Source organism: Xyrauchen texanus, chromosome 1 (genome assembly GCF_025860055.1).
Source record: "Xyrauchen texanus isolate HMW12.3.18 chromosome 1, RBS_HiC_50CHRs, whole genome shotgun sequence".
NCBI lineage: Eukaryota > Metazoa > Chordata > Actinopteri > Cypriniformes > Catostomidae > Xyrauchen > Xyrauchen texanus.
In genome coordinates, this window is record NC_068276.1 from 32415385 (window position 1) to 32439751 (window position 24367).

General features: G+C 37.9%; 1 protein-coding gene across 1 annotated transcript in view; it reads right to left on the reverse strand.

The window, feature by feature from the left end:
• Positions 1 to 20550, reverse strand: part of LOC127632769 (sodium-dependent noradrenaline transporter-like) — a 36360-nt gene extending 15810 nt beyond the window's left edge. Inside the window, exons 1-6 of the mRNA XM_052111567.1 lie at positions 20386 to 20550; positions 19305 to 19730; positions 17331 to 17462; positions 16260 to 16497; positions 1734 to 1872; positions 1446 to 1580 (exon numbers count right to left, since the gene is read on the reverse strand). Coding sequence (XP_051967527.1) covers positions 1446 to 1580; positions 1734 to 1872; positions 16260 to 16497; positions 17331 to 17462; positions 19305 to 19581 — 921 coding nt within the window. The 5' untranslated portion in view covers positions 19582 to 19730; positions 20386 to 20550. The remainder of the gene's footprint in view (positions 1 to 1445; positions 1581 to 1733; positions 1873 to 16259; positions 16498 to 17330; positions 17463 to 19304; positions 19731 to 20385) is intronic.
• Positions 20551 to 24367: the final 3817 nt, after the last annotated feature.

Here is a 24367-nt window from a genome sequence, read left to right on the forward strand (position 1 = left end):
TTTTCATTTAATCATTCAGAATTAAATTAAATGTAGCATAACACTACTGGTCATCTATTAGTTTATATTGCATTAATGCTTTTAAAGCTACAAAATGTTTCCAGCCAAGAGCAGTGAGTGGTTTATTGTTACGCAACACCCCCAGTTTGAGTTTTGCAAATTTTAATATTCTGCCTAATGTTATACTTAATTTGTGCAATCTGGCAACCATGGATGCGAGTGTGCTTTTTCTATCTCGCTTTTCTTTCGATCTGTAGTGCAATATTCTGCTCAAGGAAATATGTTATACAGCTACTTTGTGTCCATTCTTGAGGCTGCTTGTGATGTTTGGTGCTACTTTGCAGGTAAACCTTCTCAGTGATTAAATTAAATATAAAAGTAGATATCGGCATCATTGACATGTGAGCAAAAGCAAGCCAGAGACGAATGTATATGTATTTTTTATTTGTGCAATTTAGAAATGTTGAAGTCCCTTCACACTTGTATGTTAATCTAACTCTTGCAGTAATCGTTTATCATAGTCATGCAGTTGTGTTATTCAGTTGTGTGCTGAAAGTCAAACCATCGAGGAGACCCTCATCATGACCTTTTAGCATGTAAACGGGTAATGTTTTAGAAAAAATAAGTATATTTGCCCGCTTTTCCCAAACATTAAAAGTTCTATAAATTTCATTTTTTTTTTTATTAAAACAGGCCCCTGATGTAGAGAGTGTTAAATTGAATAATAAATTAACAGGGAAGTAGAGATGGTAAAATAAATTTATAAGCTCAGCCTTTATTCAGTATTTTAATGCCTGATAGAAAAGTATCTCCCTTTGTAGAGCAATATAATACTTTAGGCAATTGCAGAATAGTCCCATTAGTCACAGATACACTTCAGAAAATTGAGTACACAACTATTTCTGGGCTTAAAAGTTACAAAAACCAAATCAATGCAGAACATTGTATCTCAAAATGTATACAATGTGTCCCCCCATGCACTACTTAAAGCCTCATGTGGCCCCTTTACCAAAATAGTTTCCCACCCCTGCTATAAAGGGTACCCCTGGGCAAGGTATGAAACAATCGATAGAGAGGATGGGTGCTGTTGGACATGATGGTCTTTTCTTAAAAACTTTGCATTAAATAAATTGGACAAACTCGCCATTTGTACTCCAATAATTTTGCTACAGGTGTTGACAACCCACATTAATGCGTTTTTTTTTTGTTTGTTTCACCTTTATTGAGGCAAACCCACAAAGCAATGAAAATGTGAGAATAAATTAAATATAAGCTCTATAGAAAAGATTACTTTCCCACCAACAGGCTCACTACTGTGTAATCAGCACATTTCAAATGAGTGATAATCGGTCTGTTAAAAAAATAAAACATGTCTTTGTGACTTATTTTATCAAGGTTTTCTAGATTTATATCTAGAAATGTGCCGAACATGAGCATGAACTTACTTGAGGGTTATTGAGCTTCTTTAGGTCAATATGGAGATACGCCCTAATTCCATTCATTGCACCAGGGAGTGTGATGCCTCGAATCAGCAACACAAACAACACTATGTAGGGCATAGTAGCTGTAATATACACCACCTAAACAAACACACAAGCACAAATAAAACTCTGCAAAAACAGATATACAATATATATTGTATACATACAGCATTTCAAAAATATAAAATTATCTTTGACAGAATGGCCTACAACACACATACATAATTATCATTTTACACTGGAGTTTTTTACCTTTCCTGATGATTTGACCCCTTTCCATAGGCTGAAGTAGAGGATAAAGACAACCACGACAAGACAGAGGGTGAGATCCCAGCGAGGAAAACCCAGGTCATTGATGCCTTTACTCTCATAAATGTGCAGCACTCCGCGTCTATAGAGAAGAATTGGTCAGTGTACAATAATTAAAGTAACATTTAATTTTAATTCAGTCATTTTTCCTGTTTATATTTGCTCAGTCTGACACAGAGGTTATGTGATGGCAGCAATTTTATGGGCTTTTCATTTACTTATTTAGAATATACACTCACCTAAAGGATTATTAGGAACACCTGTTCAATTTCTCATTAATGCAATTATCTAATCAACCAATCACATGGCAGTTGCTTCAATGCATTTAGGGGTGTGGTCCTGGTCAAAACAATCTCCTGAACTCCAAACTGAATGTCAGAATGGGAAAGAAAGGTGATTTAAGCAATTTTGAGAGTGGCATGGTTGTTGGTGCCAGACGGGCCGGACTGAGTGTTTCACAATCTGCTCAGTTACTGGGATTTTCACGCACAACCATTTCTAGGGTTTACAAAGAATGGTGTGAAAAGGGAAAAACATCCAGTATGCGGCAGTCCTGTGGGCGAAAATGCCTTGTTGATGCTAGAGGTAAGAGGAGAATGGGCCGACTGATTCAAGCTGATAGAAGAGCAACTTTGCCTGAAATAACCACTTGTTACAACCAAGGTATGCAGCAAAGCATTTGTGAAGCTACAACACACATAACCTTGAGGCGGAGGGGCTACAACAGCAGAAGACCCCACCGGGTACCACTCATCTCCACTACAAATAGGAAAAAGAGGCTACAATTTGCAAGAGCTCACCAAAATTGGACAGTTGAAGACTGGAAAAATGTTGCCTGGTCTGATGAGTCTCGATTTCTGTTCAGACATTCAGATGGTAGAGTCAGAATTTGGCGTAAACAGAATGAGAACATGGAGCCATCATGCCTTGTTACCACTGTGCAGGCTGGTGGTGGTGGTGTAATGGTGTGGGGGATGTTTTCTTGGCACACTTTAGGCCCCTTAGTGCCAACTGGGCATCGTTTAAATGCCACGGCCTACCTGAGCATTGTTTCTGACCATGTCCATCCCTTTATGGCCACCATGTACCCATCCTCTGATGGCTACTTCCAGCAGGATAATGCACCATGTCACAAAGCTCGAATAATTTCAAATTGATTTCTTGAACATGACAATGAGTTCACTGTACTAAAATGGCCCCCACAGTCACCAGATCTCAACCCAATAGAGCATCTTTGGGATGTGGTGGAACGGGAGCTTCGTGCCCTGGATGTGCATCCCACAAATCTCCATCAACTGCAAGATGCTATCCTATCAATATGGGCCAACATTTCTAAAGAATGCTTTCAGCACCTTGTTGAATCAATGCCACGTAGAATTAAGGCAGTTCTGAAGGGGAAAGGGGGTCAAACACAGTATTAGTATGGTGTTCCTAATAATCCTTTAGGTGAGTGTATTTCCCAATTATATTAAATTCAATACCTGATTTAAATGTCTTATTTTTTTCACTTATATCCAAAGTAAGGTTACATTCCTGCACACATTTAAAACAGAAATAATAATAATAAAATATCTCATGACCTTTTATTATCAGCAGTAGATATTTACATATATAGGTCCATAAGTCTGGGAACTATGGCATAGAGGACGCCCCCTAAAATCTAATTTTGTGTTCAAGAGAGAAAATAAAGTCATACAGATGTGGAATAACAAGATGGTAAGTAAATTATGACAGAATTTTTTATTTTTGGTTGTGCTATCCCTTTAAAACCACACCCACTGCAGACTGTCAGATTAAACTTTTTAAATGTAAACATTACAAATCTAAAAAGAATTAAACACCTCTTAAATACATGAGAGGGATTTCTATATGTCTTAAAAAGTAGGGGATGTTCTTTCAAATGAGGATATCATAAAACCTTGTCCAGAAAATTTAAGGTCCTATAAAGAACCTTATATCATCAACAATAGAGAATTTAGTCCAGACCAAGACTGTCTAGGGAACCATGTCTTGTTATTGCACCACATTCTTACACCCTTTCATGTGCTTTTTATGATATGGTTATGCACACTCTTATGTTATGACTGTGTCTTCTCTCCTGCACAAACACACACGCTCAATATGTGTCATGCACTATCCTTGGAACAGATTTCCAGAACATAAATTATCCATAATTCCCTATATCTTTATAAGGTTTATGGCTGCAAAAATAAAAAAGAGTGAATAATAGTGGAGACTAATGGTTTCTCAACTATCCAGTGATGAATATTATTGCTGGAATTTGCACAAAATCTTCCTTTCAAAATATCTGCATACACCCTCTGAAAAAAGTCTCTGTAGACTGGGATCTAAATGATTCCTGTACTGAACCTCCCAGTGAGGTTCAAAGAGGAGAAACAGTAAAGGCCATTGTTCTTAAATTATAAACAAACCCCTAGTTCTGCCAGAGTTTTATGTAGTCTTTCCTTCATACAGAGGTATGTTGCAGAGGAAAAAAGGAATGCTGTGCTCTTGGAACACTCTTGGTTCATGATTCAGGATTTAGTAGCCTTTGCATGAATGGAATATTCTCTCCAAATATGAAGCAGACTTGATCTATCTCTTTTTAACTTAAAAAAAACAAGCTTTAAGACCTAGAATTTCAGCCTAAGCACAGTTGTCAAGTGATGTGTCATTCCTAAATGATTGATATTTGAAATTCGTCACCATCTCTCCACCCCACCGATTTATTTCCCAGATGTACGATTTTCTGTGTAATATGCCATAGGTTATTTTATGATGTCGACAGTAATAATAAAGGATTCAATGTGGATCAGATACGCAGGTTTGGTTTCGCAACATTCCCAAACTTGTCCATATGGGGGAAAATTGTATCCAAGCTGGGGAGAGTTTGAGATTTGCTCAACTTCTCATGAATCCATAGATGGGTGATGAAGCTATTATGTCTCAGCTAATGAGGAAAAAGAAAACCAGATTTGCACTCAGGGCTCAAGACATGGCCCAATCCCAGTCGGCTTATTAAGGAACTGCCATTTGAAGTCTCCAATTTGCGTCATCATGCTGGACCTGCCAACTGTCACGGGCAATCAGAGAGGCAAAGCGCGCACACGCCCAGAGAATCCACAGTCACTTCCAGGACAGCGGTGACACGCGGCGCATGTGGCAGGGCATCCAGGCCATCACCAACTACAGGACAACATCAGTTGCCTGTGACAAAGATGCCTCCCTTCCAGATGCGCTGAACGACTTCTACGCTCGGTTTGAAGTGCAGAACGACGTGATGGCGAGGAAGTCCACCCCTCCTCCCAACGACCAGGTGCTCTGTCTTACCACGGCAGATGTGAGGAAAACTCTACGTAGAGTCAACCCACGGAAGGCTGCTGGACCAGACAACATTCCTGGCAGAGTGCTCAGAGGATGTGCAGACCAGCTGGCAGATGTTCTTACCGACATCTTCAACATATCTCTGAGCAGCGCCGTTGTTCCAACGTGCTTCAAGGCCACCACCATCATCCCCATGCCAAAGAAGTCTTCAGTGTCCTGCCTCAACGACTACCGCCCCGTCGCACTTACACCCATCATCATGAAGTGCTTCGAGAGGCTCGTCATGAGGCAGATTAAGACCCAGCTGCCCCCCTCACTAGACCCACTGCAGTTTGCGTATCGTTCAAACCGTTCAACGGACGATGCCATCACCACAACCCTCCATCTGGCCCTCACCCACCTAGACAATAAGGACTCATACGTTCGAATGCTGTTCATAGATTTCAGCTCAGCATTCAACACAATCATTCCCCAGCACCTGATTGGAAAGCTGAACCTGCTGGGCCTGGACACCTCCCTCTGCAACTGGATCCTGGACTTCCTGACTGGGAGACCTCAGTCAGTCCGGATCGGGAACAGCATCTCCACCACCACCACACTGAGCACTGGGGCCCCCAGGGCTGTGTGCTCAGTCCACTGCTGTTCACTCTGCTGACTCACGACTGTGCAGCAATGCACAGCTCGAATCACATCATCAAGTTCGCTGATGACACGACCGTGGTGGGTCTCATCAGCAAGAACAACGAGTCAGCATACAGAGAGGAGGTGCAGCGGCTGACGAACTGGTGTAGAGCCAACAACCTGTCCCTGAATGTCGACAAAACAAAAGAGATGGTTGTTGACTTTAGGAGAGCACAAGGTGAACACACTCCGCTGAACATCGACGGCTCCTCTGTGGAGATCGTCAAGAGCACCAAATTCCTTGGTGTTCACCTGGCGGAGAACCTCACCTGGTCCCTCAACACCAGCTCTATCACCAAGAAAGCCCAGCAGCGTCTCTACTTTCTTCGAAGGCTGAGGAAAGCACATCTCCCAACCCCCATCCACACTACATTCTATAGAAGGACTATTGAGAGCATCCTGAGCAGCTGCATCACTGCCTGGTTTGGGACTTGCATCGTTTCGGACCGCAAAGCCCTGCAGAGGATAGTGAGGACAGCTGAGAAGATCATTGGGGTCTCTCTTCCCTCCATCAAAGACATTTACAAAAAACACTGTATCCGCTAAGCAACCAGCATTGTGGACGACCCCACACACCCCTCACACAAACTCTTTACCCTCCTCCCGTCTGGCAAGAGGTACCGAAGCATTCGGGCCCTCACGGCCAGACTGTGTAACAGCTTCTTCCCCAAGCCATCAGACTTCTCAATACTCAGAGACTGGTTTGACACACACGTGTCCTGAGTTGCACTTTAATAACTGTCACTTTATAACTGTCTGCTACCTCAATAACTGCTATGTGCATAGAACATTATCTCATAGTATGTTATGTTTACATTTTTAGAAACTGTCATCTTTTTGCACTACTGAGTACTGGTCGGCGCTGCACTGTCTATTGTCCTGTTCATTGTCAGTAATTTGTTGTACTGTCCTGTACTTTTTGCACATGTTTGCACGTGCACTTTATATAGGTATATATAGGTAGTTTATATAGGTATTTTATTTCGTTGTGTAGTCTCATGTGGTCCTATGTTGGTCCTTTGTTGTTTTTATGTAGCACCATGGTCCTGGAGGAACGTTGTCTCGTTTTGCTGTGTACTGTACTAACTGTATATGGTTGAAACGACAATAAAAACCACTTGACTTGAACTTGTCTGTCCTGCTACACCTTGACCTTAAATACACTCTCAGTGACACTTTATTTGACCACAATTTAACATAAAAATCCAGTACAACAATGTTTGGTGTCATGGTTTGACATGAGTATAATTCATTTCAAATGCAAACTCCTTTACACTTTAAGATGTATAATACATCATTTGGTTATACAAGGGAAGTTAATGGATAGCATGTCCATGGTCTTCAAAATTTCGGACAACACTTTTTGATGAATGCATAAGGGAAAGTCTATGGCTTAGGTCTTGTAACTGGTCACCATTATTTTTACCATTTTTAATCACCAGTTTGCCTTTTTCTTGTGGGGTGAAATATAGTTTAAAAGTTCACATATTCCATGTAGTCTCTAAATTAATAAGAAGTCTTGAAAGCTGCATGTTTTATTTTGATAATAAAAGAATTAGCAAAATGCTGTTTAAAATATTTTTAGATGTTTCTTGCTGTATGACATGCCAGGTCAACTACCTATAACTGTTAACTTATTTACAATTCCAAAAAAGTTGGGACAGTATTGCAAATGCTAATAAAAAAAAAAAAAAAAGTGATTTGTAAATTGTACTCACCCTGTGCTGCAACACACTGCAACACATTATTTGTTGTTTTACTGTGAATATTTATTTATTTTATTTTTTAATTATAAAATAATTTCAAATCAAGATTGCAACACGGTCCAAAAACGATGGGAGAGTCGAGTGTTTACAACTGTGTAATATAATAATTTTTTCGAATAATAAGCATTTAGACACTGAAGACTCACATTTGTTAAGTTTAGCATTATGCAGGGGCCTTCATTGCGGTATTGTGCGCTTCATAATGCGCCACATATTCTCAATTGGAGACAGGTCAGGACTGCAGGCAGGCCAGTCTAGCACCTGAACTCTCTGCTTATGCAGCCATGCACTTGTCATCCAGGCAGTATGTGGTTTGGCATTGTACTGTTGGAAAATGCAGGAACGTCCCTGGAAAAGACGCCGTCTGGATGGCAGTATTTGTAGTTCCAAATGTATACATATTTTTCAGCATTAATGGTGCCCTCACAGATGTGTAAGTTACCCATTCCATGGGCACTGACACACCCCATACCATGACAGACCTGACACTGATAACAGCTTGGATGGTCCTTTTCCTCTTTGGCCAATAGAACACAACAGCTGTCTTTTCCAAAAACTATTTTAAATGTGAACTCGTCAGACCATAAAACACAATTCCACTGTCCTACTCTCTATCTCAGATGAGACAGAGCCCGAAGAAGCCAGCGGTACTTCTGATCAGTGTTCACATATTGCTTCTGCTTTGCATGTTAAAGCCTAAACTTATACCTATGGATGTAGCAGCAAATTAAGTTTATTGACAATGGTTTACCGATGTATTCCCGAGCCCATGCAATGATATCCATCAAGGTTGCCTGCAGGATTTTATCTGAGGGTGGACACAGAAATCTGCTTAATACAAACATATATCTAGGGGGTCTGGGGCATGGTCCCCCAGGAGAATTGTTTTGCAAAAACAACACCAAAGGATTAAATTCTGTAAACTTTTCTCGAGTATGAGTAGTGTTCATGTAACTATTGGCTAAAAGCATTTCTTCCAGTAATCATTCAGAACAAACGCCTCGCGTTAAAAAAGCAAAACGCTCTGCAATGAATAGTGCAGTACAAAATCAAAATGACATCTCAAAAATGCAGCATTTTGTTTCAGTTGATTGTAGGTAAATTTCCACTTTATCCAATGATGTTTGCTCTGTGTTCGTAAATATCCCGATATTGTTTTACTGTGTGAGAAAACACATATCGATTCAGACCATTTTGCAAGCCTGTTTGGCCAATTAACTGAAAAGAACCGACTCAAAATAATTATTCCTTCACAAATTGGGCATCGTTAGTTCTTCTAAGCAGCCAAAAGAAATATGGGACACACTTCATGATTGCTGACATAGTCTGAGAGTAAATTTTTCTCAGGTCAGTCGGAGTGCTCATGGTATGCACAATGCATACCGCCGTACAGCAGCAGGGGCCACTGATATCCATTACATACAAATGATGGTTTTTAAGACAGTGATGTCTGAGTGATCAGAGATCATGTGCATTCAGAAGTGGTTTTCCATCAGTACAACACCAAACCATATATTGCACTGCCTGGATCACAAGTGCATGGCTGTGTAGGCAGAGAGTACAGGTGCTAGATTGGCCCGCCTGAAGTACTGACCTGTCTCTAATTGAGAATGTGTGGTGAATAATAAAGTGCAAAATATGGCAACGAAGGCAGCCGAGAGATAACACTGAGAGAAAAGATTAGTTTTTAGTTGTGATTTAAATGACGAGAGAGTGGTGAGTTGGGGTTTTTCCTTTCCACAGTTGTCGTATGGCTTGCTCACTGGGGGAATTAAGGCATTATTGTCTGCAAAGCTGCTATAAAACAAAGTGTAAAGCAAAGTTTGGTGCAGAACAATCTGAAATGATGTGTAACAGTGCAACAGTCACAAGAATTCCTTTTTGCAGCCTGAACTTCTTTAGAACGTTGAATCTTTGTGCACCTGTGATAAACACAAGCTGCAGTTAAACAATCGTTTTTTCCTTGAAAAACTGTGTATGTTTACTGTTACTATACTGCTACTCACATTGCCTATGATGCTGACATAAACTACAGCCTTTTGCAACAAATTTATTTACTTGGAGATTAAATTCTAAAAACAGTGAGCAATTTGGGGTTTAGGCTTGAAATCTCACGGTAGCGGTCAGGCCTGTTAGGGACGTGCTTCATTTTAAGGCCTGTGCAGCAGACTTCTAATCCCCTTAGAAGTAACAGAGTGATGTGGCAGAATCAGGAACAAACTGGTTAATTCCTTGCTTTGGATATTGACTTTTATAAATAATAATAATGGGATCATCAGATTTTTTGTAATTTATGTAATTAATTAAGTAATGAAGTCCAAAGCTTGGATGTTTACTGTGTCTACAAAAGACAAGACTGACACATCATTGGTAAATAGTGCAAAACTGGGTGCTGCACAATGCCAAAAGTCCTTTCCATTATATATAGTCCAAACATGCACTTATAGACAAAAATATAATCCTGGATTATCTTTCTAACCATAAAACATCATAAACACCATCACTTTAAATTCTATGGCAACAGATCTGACAATGATGACAAAATGCAGTGACATTTTTGTTCTGACAAGGTGTTCGTTTGCTGACATTTTTCATGTTCTCCTTGCAGCTGCATCAGTATCAATATTATGCAACACATTGAAAGTTTGAGGGATCATGTCTATCAGGCAATGCTAGCTGGCTATTTTAATTACCTGAGCAGTAGTAGACAACCACAAATAAATAGAAAGTCTTGCTACCTGCGGAAAACCTAAAATATGTGCATATTGCGAAAACTCTGCAGTTGGGAGTTAAACGTGACTCACGCAATTTCCAAATACTGCAAAACTAAAGTACTGTGTTACACTACAAACTACCATCTACAAGTACATAAGTCATGATAAAGCAGGCAATGTGCATATCTTTTACTCTCAAACACAGAATGAAATTAACCAACAGACGGGTACATTTTGAACAGTGGAAGGTCATTTAGCTCATGATCTGTACGTTTTGCACCAGAGATGAATGTTAATACCAGGTCTGAACAGGTCAAGACTGACAATTGACAAGAGATGCTTGAGACACAAAGGTGCTTGCAGGAACACATTTGATTGTAAAGGTGAAAGGTGCTCCCATGGTGCTCTGATTTGAGGTTTGTTGAGACTTCCCGCTCATGAGCACAGTGCGAGAAATTCTCACAGAATGCGCATAAGAAGAGTCTATCTTCTCTGTGCCAATGTTCATTTGGCAGTTTATTTCTTTATGTGAGTTCTGCAAATGATCTCAAGCCATCTCAGGGGCTGCTTTGAGTTTAAATCACTTTAAATCCAGCAGTTCACATTTTACTGTACATGGATTGTAAATAGCTGTTTATGTGAACTGGATAAGGTTGGCTGTAAAATTGGGTAAAAATAGTTAGTTTCATACCCTGTTATCAACCAAGGTGCAGAAAATGCCAAAGATGTGTAGTGGAGGCATCATGGATTTCACATGCACGGGTGAGTTAGAATAAATATAGTAAGAAAATGCAATTGCAGGCTAATTTGTCTATTTACTTTTCACAATATATTTTGGACTGCCATAATCTGTGAAACTTTCTGTGTTTTAAGAAATGTGGATTAAAATATGGGCCAAATGAGTTGCATTTAAAATGACTAATTACAGTTTCATATAGGCTACATATGATTATTACAACTATTCATTTGAATACAAGAAAAGTGTTTAGATATGGGTTGTGTGACTTTTTGAGTTGTGTTTTTTAATCCAAGTCTTAACTGTTGCATACTTTAAAAACAGGGTTCGATTTTGTTTTACTGTTTCCTATAAACAGCTGTTCAACAACTCCATAAAGACAGCAAATGTGTGAAGATAGCATTTTTTATGAAGTTATCTTTATGAAGATAAATTACTAACCTAAACGAAATCAGCCAAAAGTGGAAGTGGCTCCGTGAAGTTTATTATGGAAAAGAAACAATACAGCACTCGGCAATCCACAGAGAGAAAGACCTGGATTATTGCCATTACTTCATTGGCTGTAACAGTACGTAAAACACAGTGACGTCACCCTAAATTAACTCATTTTTTATTTTAATGCTGTACATAGTATAAACGCCAACTTAGTTCAACTAGGGTGCTTTAGTTCTTCCAGGAGAAAAAAGTTTGTCATTTTCAGCTGTATAAATTAAGCTTAAAACTCTCTCACAGCGGCTGGGTCAGGACAGATGTGAGCACAGACCTCTCTAATTCAGTAATTACATTAGATTGGAAAGTATCTTGGCAAGTGTTCCCTCAAGAGCTATCCATTCATCACAGGTCCTGTCCTTGCCAAGCAAAACCCAAACTCATATGATTTCAATAATATCCTATGCCATGTGCTCTCAGCCAGAAAACAAACCAGAAGAGAAGTATGATGGCATTTGAGATCTCTTCACAGTTTTCTAAACTCTGGAGAGTATTATGTTTGTTTTCATAGCAAATAACAGAATGTCGAAAATGTTTTTTGTGAAGCCGCACATTAGTGGTTGATATGGATCCTTCTTGCTGACACAAGTTCAAATTAAATTTTGTTTTGATTTTTGCAATTTCTGACCATCCCTTTACAGGCAATAGCATTTGTGAGACTTCTTACCTTTATATCACATTACTCATTAGTAGTAGCTAAACACAGTAGTTATTTGCTGATTTGAAGTAGGTTAATTACTGAAACACAACCCTACGGTAATTTATTAAAACTTCATGATAATCATTCATTGGATTTACTGTTTTTTATTTATTAGATTTTTTGTTTGTTGTTGTTGTTGTTGTTTTGGTAGGATTCCTGAAGTGCTAAAAAGTAAGGTTAAATTATGGTTAAAATCTAATGTAAGAATTTTTTCCCTCAAAATCTATTTCTGTCTTTATGACATCAGCCCAGCATTAAATCTGAGACTGCGTATGATGTAACATGATTTTAGTAATGATGAGATAATTAGATTTAGGACACCCACTGTGTAAAACAATACAACAGAGCAGTAACTGTTCATTATTCTCAACAAACAGTGATAGACTAAAACTTCACAAGATTAGCAGAGACAATGTAGTCAAAGGATATGTCGGTGGTGCACAAGCTGATGAAATTTACTTTGTTGAGCTTGTCGTATGTCTATATTTTTGCTTTTGTCTGGTTGTCGGTTGTTTTTCGAAAAATGTGTGGCATGAGGGTTTTGTGTGAGGCCAATGAACTTAGTGTGTTTGATTAAGATTCAGGATTGTCAGCTACTGGTTAAACACCTTTTTTTGTGATGGATTTGTGGCTCTCGTTGTCATTTTTAGCTATTCTGAGCAGCACTCTGCTTAATCTAATATTCAGTGTATGGCACACCTGCAGAGTGTGTAACTATGCTGTATGTGTGACTAATGAATGTTCTCTATTGCACTGTGTGCTGTCCCAAGATGGCAGGATTACCGGTGGCCGAAGACTATTATAATAGAGCGTGAGGGAGGAAGAGCGCAGGAAATGACAGCTTTCCACATCCCCTCACACACATAAGACAGCTGGGGAAATGACACTTCAAAGCACTGCTGGTGGGAAACCAATCCAACACAGGGAAAGAGAACAGGATAGAGAGAAAGTGAGAGAAATAGCTGAACAGTGACTGAGAACAAAACAGAGTCTACAAGACAGTGTGAGAGAAAAAGAGATTTAAAAAAATTATAATAATAATTAAAAGAGGCAGACATACAGTATAATTTCACAACCACACTGTGAAGCAGTACTATAACTCAGGGGGTATGGATTTAGCTTTGCTAAACCTTTAAAACAGAATGCACGACTAAAAATAATTGGGATTAGGGCTGAATAAATATATAGATTTTCCAATTAATTGCGATACTCATTTGAAAAATTCCAATTTGGATTCTTAAAATCCCAAGATCGATCTTTTAATATGGAGAGTTCAGCACCGAGATCTTTTCACTGCATGTTGAGAGTAAAAGTTTGGATTGATTTGTGTATAGGGATGTGCACGAGTACTCAGTAGTGAAAGCGATTATGAAAACGATGATCAATAATGAAAATGCATGATGTGACTTTTCACTGAATTCGAAATTCAGTGACATCTACCTGACTATACACAAAATTGACAAAGGGGGGCCTTATTTTCAATTCTGATGTTGATTATGTTGTGATTGTGAATGGTAACTTGATTGTCAACAGAAACGTCTCATAGCAAGCAATCTGATAAAGGATGCTGCAATGCTAGTGTTTGAAGTATGAAGATTAAAATTCTAAGTTAAATGGGAGGAATCATCAAAGCAATAAACTCCATCAGAGTGCAGCGTGGTTTTCTGTACGGGCCAAAGACAGCACTCTACAGTCTGGAGAAGCACGCACGCACACACACTCAAGGCGAAATCATTCTATCAAACATCTAGATGGAGCACAGCTGAATGTAACAGAACACAGGGTCTTCAAATCTATTTTCAACTTAACACAGCATTTTAAAAACGCAATGGTAATGCCGTCTCCAATCACGCCAAACACAGTTTGCAGATACATGGTTCAGAAACATAGGTGCACACTTACTAAGCATTCTGACGAGCATTCTGAGCACTGTATCAATTAATTGGCCAGCGAGTCTTCACACAATGACAATATCATGCATTATTTTGATTATGCCCTCTTTTGTACTTCTTGTACATTTCTACACACACACACACACACACACACAAAACATAAAATTATAATAAAGAGCCCATGCAACTCTATTCTTGTTAATATGCGCTCAACCAAAACAAAATGCTGAAATTCTGGTTGGATACAGGGGCACATTAACACACGGGCTTACACAGACTCAAGCCCAGGAACCCTCAACTCCCATGATGCCCAGCACATTGTGCCCCCCCCATTTTCCCCTATCCATGATTGCGGAAGGAGCGCTTCTAAACACTTTAAGCGGGAGACACAGTTGTTGACACGGAGATGTTGTGCAACCATTAAACTTTTCTGTGTAGTGCATGTTCAACGCAAAGTATCTCCACCCCTGCCCAATGACTTGAAGGCGGCCTTCGCAGACTTGAGATGTACCTTAAAGCACCCATGGTTAAAGACAGTATGTTATAGCACTTGTTCTACATATCAATGTAAATAGTACAAATTGCGCATGTAAACAATAAACATTTAAATATATGTAAACACAGTACTGTGCAAAAGTCAAAAGGCACATTAGTAGTTTCACAAAAACATTTGTCTGAAGATGGTTATATTATATCTCCAGCTTTAAGTGTCAATAGAAAATATACATTTTAGATTCCCAAGCATTCCTTTTGCAAATAGAATAGAAACAAATTAGAACGAGGAGCCCTACAACAGATGGCATGGCCCCACAGAGCCCGGATCTCACCATCATTGAGTCAGTCTGGGATTACTGTAAAGAAGAGACGGAAGAAACTGAGACTGCCTAAATACATACAATTCTCCAATATGCTTGAACCAACCTATCTACCAACAACCTTGAAAAACTGTGCACAAGTGTACCTGGGAGAATTACTGCTGTTTTAAAGGCATAGGGTGGTCAAACCAAATATTATAGTTAATTGATTGAATAAAAATTATTCATAGCATTATTCTTCCTAAAACTTCTGTGCAATATTGTATATTATACAGTATATACATAGTATTCATATTTATATAAAATTCATATTCGTATCTAGCCTTTGGTATGCATCTATGGTTTTGTGCCCATAAGCTTACATTTCAATGGAAATGAAAGACAAAATGATCTCTCACTAGACACCGATGTCAAGTGTCTCTCTGATTTTTCTGTTTTTGTTCATAACTGGTTGTTAACAAGTCAGCAAGACAAAAAAAATTCTTCATTATTCAAGGCATTCCTCTGGTGTTCCCTAACACAGGGAGCCCAATTTTGTCTTGCACGGGAAAGGATTGGTTTCCTTTGAAGTGCAAACGGGTGCCTTTTTTTTCAGTCAACATCAAAAGCTACGGAACTGAGCTTCTTACATAGCCCTATATCAAGTGTAGGAAGGAGTTTCAGGTGCCACATACAAGTTTCAGTGATATTGACCTAATTTTGTTAAGCAAAAGTGTTCCCATACCACAAGCTCATCATTGTGCCTGTGCTCTACCCCAGAGCAGCAACAGGCAGAAGAAATACCTGGATGAGTTACAGTATATATAAATAAAATTAAATTGCCATTCTATGTCCGCAATATTACACTATTACTTTTTTAATATACAGAAAACCAATTACATATTATTTAACTTTTTTTTTTTTCTTTAAAAAACAACTCTAATTTTCAGTATGGTTTTAAATAATTAAAAAATCTGCAGAAATGGTAGATTACTGAAAAAAATAAGACATCTGGGTGCTTCAGCAACTTTCATCCTTCCATTAAAAAAATTATAACAGCTAGAAAGATGGCTGGAAATCAACCTGCTATATTTTCTGGTACTAAACTTGTGCAAATGCCTGACTCATTTAGGCTAGAAAACCTCCCTTAAGGCTGTCTCCTCAGTCAGCAATGGTTAGCTAAATCAAAACCCCTCAACATGGCCTGACAGAGACAGAGACAGGTTTCAAATAAACTACTCAAAGAAACTTGTGAAACAATAGTATATAAGGAAGGAAAAGGAAACCACTCAATTACAATGACAAAGACACAAGGCAAAAAGACAATTATTTTTAAACAAAAAGACAAGTAATTTAGAACTCAAAGAACTTACTCATAGAACTCTGCAGCAGGTGTGTTCTTGTACTTGGCATAGGAGGTCCCATTACCCAAGAAGGTGCCATTAATGAGCTGTGGATCTGTGCAGTTGGGGCTGTTCCACAAGTTACCACAGTTGAGCCAGGGCAGCTCACTCGTCAATGAGGCAAATAAGTAATACAGTGACCACGCTATGATGACGTTGTAGTAAAACCCCACATATAATGCTATGATGATCACAGTGTAGCCAACACCTGAGGAGCAAAGTCACAATGTTATTAAATGCAAAAAGTTGCCATCTTCATTTGTTTTAGGTTTCTTTTTGATGTAACATATAATGTATGCATTGTAATGATCACTAAGCCTGATCATTGCTACTGTACTGTTGCAACTCATATGGGGGAAATTCACTAAGAAATCATTGCACCCAGTAAAATTGCTGGTTATTTCCACACACAATTCGGATCTTACGGCCAATTCTTACTGCTTTGAGAGGATGCAGCAGACTCTGCAAACTCTGGCCAGACTGTACAGCATCATCCAATACTGTGATTTAGACACCTGAATCAACTCTTTTACGTACAGAGAGTGCACTTAACTACACTGCGCATCTGGATATATACCAGGTTATAAAGCTCTTCTCCATTATTTGATCATTATTTGATGAACTACTGCTGATTTGATTGATAGATAATGTATAAATCATCCCTTTTAAATATAATAAATTTTACCGCCTGTTTTCATCTGGCGGTAATAGCGCAATGTGAAATGTGCCGGAAATTATTTGTAAATGAAGCGCAATCTATAATGAGCCTAATTTACAAAGAAAGGAGCCGTTTTTGGATGAAAAGGAATGGCGATGAATAAATGTAATGGTTCAAGATACAGCACAATTTAAGTGCTTATTGCAGCTGCTTAAACTAGATTGTAGGTGGTTAGTGAATGCAATGAAGGTTTTTGTGCAGAAATACCAACAACTAAACAGCTGTTTAGTGAATTTGACACATAGGTTTTTGAGAACATGTTACATTCCACCTCAGCAACTTTCATGTCAACAGATTTGGATGTATACAAATTTTCAACATACCTTTAAATACAGGGCAGATCTTCCAAACAGTAGCTGCTCCCTCTCTGTTATACTGACCCAGGGCAAGTTCCATGTAAAACAGTGGCATCCCAGCAATAAACAGGAACAGAATGTATGGGATCAAAAAGGCACCTGGGGGATACATTACATAATTTTACACTCAGTACTTGAAAAATACCTAAGGGAAGCCAAGAAAAAATTGATAGCTGAACAAAAGTTGCCATTGTACTGCATGGTAAATTAACTGTAGAATTTGAGTCAGTCTGACTTACAGCACTATAGTCAGGGTTGGGAGGGTTACTTTTGGGAGGGTTAAATTTATTCCACTACAGATTACAGAATACATGCTGTAAAATGTAATTTGTAACATATTTTGTTAGATTACTCAAGGTCAGTAACTTATTCTAAATACTTTGGATTACTTCTTCAGCACTGGTAGATTTTTTTTCACTTGTTTTGACTATAAAAACTCTGTCAGTACAATAAAACAAAATACACATGTTAAAAATACATTCTCTGAAAAACCTAAACATCTTATGCAGTGTTGTTTCTAAAACAAGATCAATGAAATGTATCTTGTTTTAAGGATTTTTATATATTTTTACAGGAAGACAATAAATAAATTATCATCAAGAATATGATTTTTGCCCTAATATCAAAGGTTTTACTAGAAGAAAGAAATTATGATTCAATGTGAATTTTCTTGATAAAAAAATATGATCGTGTCTGGTAACATGTGCATGTAAAATGGCTAGAAATGGCATTTTATCTTAGCGTAAAGCTGACCATTTACACAAAGTTTATTTCTATTTCTTCTGCTCCAAACTTACTTCTCCGTCTGCTCGTATGAATGTAACACATCATAAGAAAGTGTTTCACTGCCGTTCAAATGCACTTTGGGTTTCATCATTTATATGTATAAATGTTTCCATCTGAAAGGACTAAATATAAAATGAAACAAATGACAATAAAATGCAAAATAATCTCTTCAGTAATCAAAATACTTTTTTATTGTAACTGTATTCTAATTACCAATTATTTAAATTGTAACTGTAGTGGAATACAGTTACTTATATTTTGTATTTTAAATACGTAATCCCGTTACATGTATTCCCTTACTCCCCAACCCTGATCATAGTTCCTAACTAGTTGCCTAGCAAAACAAAATGTTTGCAACAAAAATTACAGGTTGTTCTGATAAACAACTGGTTCACAATGTTTGAATAAGTCATAATTGCAATGAAGTTTTCACAACATCAACTTTTATGACATTGCGAAATAAGCTATTTTTAAACCTCTTGACCTAGAGCAATGTTTCTAACAAGTCTGTTATTTTAAGAACCACTTGACACTCACTTGTCAATAGTAATGACTGAACTCTTCTGTAAGTATACATTGGTAAACTATATGATTAGGTTCCATTAGTTAACATTTGTTAACTACATTAGTTAACATGAACTAACAATGAACAATAAGTTTACAGTATTAATTAATCTTGGTTCATATTCATTTTAACATACTTTACTACTACATTGCTAAAATAAAATAAATTGCATATGTTAACATTAGTTAATGCTCTAAGAATTAACAGTGAACAATTGTATTTTTTATTAACTAACATTAACAAAGATTTATAAACTATGCATACAAATATATTGTTCTGTGTTAGGTCATGATACTGAAGGAATTGACTTATGTTAACAAATGGATCCTTATTGTAAAAGCGTTACAGTTACATTTCACATTACAGCATGTTACACATCATTAGCGTTTTAAATCTACATTCAATAAAAAAAGGAACAAAATACATGTGTGAGCTGCTCCACAAAATAATATGTAAACACATTGTATTAAGTGCAATATTTGTCATTGGTATTAGCATTCACTTATGTACACACAGACCACAGAAATGTCATGGGAGACCCTTAAAACATCAAAAGAAGCATGTTATTTGAGAACACGAACTGATCTTACCTCCTCCATTTTTGTAACACAGGTAGGGGAACCTCCACACATTGGCCAGATCCACAGCAAAGCCTATGACAGAGAGCAGAAAGTCCAGTTTCTTGCCCCATGTCTCCCTTTCCTCATCTTCAGTGGAGCTCGGAGAGGCAACGACAGAGGAGTTCGTGTACTGGACACCGTTCTGCTCCTTCACCAGGATCAGCTCCACTTCCTTTTTCTCCACGTTAAGCTGTTTTAACGGGGCCACTGCAGACAGTTTGTGCTCGGGCAGGACTTGGATGTTCATCTTCCCGCCCTGGCGCTCTCGTGGCCCCGAGGATGTGGAGAAATTGAGGCGCGCGCCGCTCGCACTGACAATGATGATGCTGATGGTGAATAGGAAACACTACAGTTGCTCTCCCTGTGAGGTGGATGTTTCTGCCCAGCTTTCATTAGCTGTAAAAGAGAGGGTAAATAAGAAGATTACTGTTATCATAGATGACTTGCAAAACGAAAGACAGTAAAGCTTCCTTATTATGAAAAGTATTTTTGCCTGTCACTAGTATTAACGGTAAAAACGGCTTGCAATAGATCATTCTTTTACGGTTAACGAGGAAAAGAAAACTTTACAAGTCCCAAAACTAGCAAACTTGCTAGACGGACGTCTTTGACCGTTGCGCCGCGTCCTGTTCTTTCTTTTTTCAGAGTGCCGCGTTTTTTGAAGCCGTTTCAGGTAAAATAAAGGAACGTCGACCCTTAAAAGCGTGTCTCGAGGCACCTGCGTTCTTTTATATACGCTGCGCTGCGTCTGGCTTTTGACCGCAATTAGCCTACGCGTTCGGTCTGAACGGCCCCTAAAGCATCTTCATACACCCTGAATAGGCTAAATCATTATTGTAAGCAATCAAAACGGTCTACAATAAATGCGCGAGATCATTGTGTCACGGTTAAAGAGAAAAAATTAAACTTTACAAATGACACTCACTCGACATTTCCTCTTGGCACTTTATCGTCGAGTCTCAACGCGCCACAATTCATGGAATAAATGTGCATCAGTATAAAGAGAGGTTGCGTCGCTGTTCAATTCGAGATAATAAGTCTGTCATAGTACTTGTCATTCTGAGGGGGTCCTTCCATGATCCGTCCCTCCTGCTTGATCCAGAAAATGAGACACTGGAGCTTCTCGTGGAAGTTTTACTCTCCCCTCCCTTGAAGTTAGTGGAAGTAAACTGTGAACATTTAAAAGCAACATCCAGTTTCTCCACGTGATATTTTCTATATGATTATCATCATCCCCTTCTTGTTCATCTTTTTTTGAAGCTTTCCCCTCCCCCCCTGAATGTCACACATCCACAAATACATAGTGCGCCACCGCTGGATTTAAGAAAGGAAGGACCTTGCAAGATGCACGGTCCTCCCAACCCCACTCCCAATTGTAAACCGGTCGTAACCTACTACACAAACACAAAATACTGTAATTACAGTTAAGCTTGAAACCACTTAATATTAATGATGCTCTCAATTAGACATTTAAAAACTTCAATAAGATTCTTTTCTAAGAGGCTAAATTACAAATCAAAAACATGAATTATACAACTGCCTTTAATCTGTATCCTGCCACTACTAGAATTTAGTTTTTAAAAAGTTTGTTTTTACCCCATCCCCTCCCTCTTCCTTGATTTGCCAGTTTCTTCTCTCTTCTCTCTTCTTCTTCATAGATTAAATTAGATGTTTTCTAAGAAGCCGTAAAAGCATTGTGTTCCACCTGTAATCTAATTCCACACCCCCTTTAGCCATAGGCGACAATTTCTATTAGATATGGGCAATCAGTTCATCCCATTAAAGTCAATGAATGTCCCCTTAAAGCTAGCCAGCATTTCTTTTATGAAACCTTCACAGGCCTGTTTTGTGCAGTTTTGTACATATTCTCATCCAGATTAGATAACAAGAGTAAGGAACAAGGTTTTAGATGCTGATTTATTTGTTCGTTAACACACATTCTTCCTCCAAAGAACCTGGGATCTCTTTTTAGTATTCTAGGATGTTGTCATGGGCAAGGGGGAAGCTAAAGGTCTAAAGGTCACCTTTAGAGTAAGCAAGTTGCCAGCTTGTTCCATGTAAAATTAAGGGAATTTGCATATTCTGCATCAATATTGCAATTACTTTCCATTTGGCAGTTGTAAGAGCTGGCCACTACCATAACTCTTTGGTATCTTATAACAAGTCAGTCAGGTTGTAGGATCCCTTTCAATAGTTTTCAGTTGATCACTTTACTGTACATGATTCATGCAAAATTCCATCCCACTGAGAAAAATAGAGGTTGCTTTACTACGTATAAATGTATATGATGGATCATGATTGTGACTGTGCGATCTACCGCCTTACTGCCTGAAGGGGTATATTTGCATAGCTTGGGTTTTACCATAATGCCTTGAGATAACCTTTGACCTGAGGAGTCTCACTTAGACTTATTTCCATCCAATCATTACATAGCATGGTCCAGCTACTCATCATTTCAGGATATAATGATCATACATGACTAGCTTGCCCTTTAAAAATGTGTTTTGGCTCATCAGCATTATTTCCTTAAAACACCTTTGATTGAAGACCAAGCCCAACGCTTTGTGAAGTTGAGACCAAATTACCCTTACTTTAATTGATGGATAAGATGAGTCAGACTCCAATACCAATATAGGTACATTAAAGAATATTTGTAACACACTACACATTGTTAGTAAAAGTTGTTTTTGTTTTTGTTTTGGCATCAATCAGAGTGTTAATTTTATTTTTTTACTAGTGTCTTCACATCAAATTAAGACCCTGATATCAAGACATTAGTATTCTTGAATGTCCCCTCTTATGCTGCTTCCATTTCCCTAAATGATCAATAAACAACCATGGGGTCATGTGTGTCAATCAGAACAAAAGTGATGACCTAGGATTTCCCTTTCTAATCAATGTATTTTCATGTAATTTGAATGTGATCACAGATCAATACATCTACTCTGCTATGTTAGATATTCATATACATTGGCCATCAAACAAATATATTTACTAAGAGAGAATCATCAAATAAAAAAAAACTCTTGTATAATTGCTGTTACATTGGTTTTTCAATTTCTCAATGTACATGATGACATAATCTGGATATTGTAGGAGACCGTAACATTCTACACCACAAACATCTCAATAACAGAAAACTGTTGTGCATAGAAGCCACAGAGTTGGACGAGGAATTCCTACATTACCGTAAATATTCAATATCTCCCAAGGGCGGACTGGGACTAAAAAGTGGCCCTGGACTTTCTGGCCCAGAGCGGCCCGCCTAACCTGGCCCGGAACACATCACCCCATAACACAGTTCAATGATTTAATTTTCTGGCTCAGTTTCAGATTTTTGTGTTGAAAAAAATACATTTCCATTGACTGCTAGTCATGACAACAGGCCCCACCAGTGCAAAAACTGCCATAACTTTAAAACATATAAAACCACTATAAATGTGATGAGTGGATTATTTTTTTAGAGAAAGCGCTAAAATAAGCACTTTATAGTTCAGACAAAGAACTTGTCCAAAAACTTTACAGATGTTATGTTAAAAGGTTTATGAAAGTACAAGGGAAAGTTTGCATTTTAGGTGCTGTGACAAGTCAGCATTTGTTCAAAGTTTTTAAAGATCTTATTCACCTTTTAACTTTTTTCTATAACTGCAAATAAACTATTGTCTTAGTAAATATGAGGTTGTTGAAACAACAAGTATAATAATATATATATATATATATACAATATCATCAAATGTTGTTTATAATAGTCAACTCTTGAATAGATGAAGTGTCATACAGCAGGACACTGATGAAAATTCTTAAAATGAAATGTCAATTACGCAAATAACTATTTGTAATTGTTTATTTAAAAATCAATCAATTAAAACAAAGTTGACCAGAATATGTACATACTGTATATAAATATAACAAAAATTAAATACATTTAAGAAATAATAATAAACATACCTCTTAAAGTGTTGATCTTTGAAGATATTTTGCAGATCGATTGCTCATATTTCCCTTCTATAATAGTTTGATGCATCTTTATATCTGCAGTGTTATTCATGTTTTGCAGATTATTCATGAGAAAAAGCACTATTTCTGCTGTCCTTTAAACAAAGTAAGCCTCAAACACTCAAACAGCAACAAAATAATATTTTCATGACTTATTTTCTGCATTTTTATCAGTTGTGAGAATTATTGAGCAAGCCGCACTTCAGCGCCCAGTAATTCTTTGCGGTATGCATAAATTATGTAAATTGCTATGTATTGTTCATAGTTTTACTGTTTGACAATTTTAATTACGCTGCTGTTATTGTGTTTTTGTAACTTCAGCTGTGTTGGGAAAGTGTATGAAGGAATTCTCAGAGATGCCATTCTGGAGGATACAGTTACAAAGATTGCACCATCGCAACATGGCTTCATGGCGAACAGATCAACTGTCACTGCTTTGATTCAGATTCTACAATACTGGCATGAAGCACTTAACAGCAAACCCAAAATGGACATTCATGCATTTTTTGTCGATTTTACTGGAGCCTTTGACGCAATTGAGCACAATCGGCCAGTTCTTGAGTATGCCAGCCCAGTTTGGGGTATATTGCCTAAAGATCTCTCTGATGAGTTAAAGAGGGTTTCAAAATGCTGTTGCCAAATAATAGGTATCACGACTTCTTCTCTCCCTTCATTGAGTGACAGGCATGATGAGGCCACCATACATAATTTTCTGCCTGTGGCCCCAACATCCAATTATTCACTTCGTCGACATAGGAAATATGTTGTGCCCAGGAGTAAAACAAAAAGATTAACTTTCTGTTATTCCTCGTTCTCTAAAAATGTTTTATAAATGATATATATATATATATATATATATATATATATATATATATATATATATATATATATGGTATTTTATGACATGACTGTGAGATGTTTTAATGCATTTCAGGTTGTGTTTGGGAAAACTCTGCGGGTTGTGGGGGGGAAAACTCTGACTGTTGTCTGTGCATATGCACCGAACAGCAGTTCAGAGTATTCGGCCTTCTTGGAGA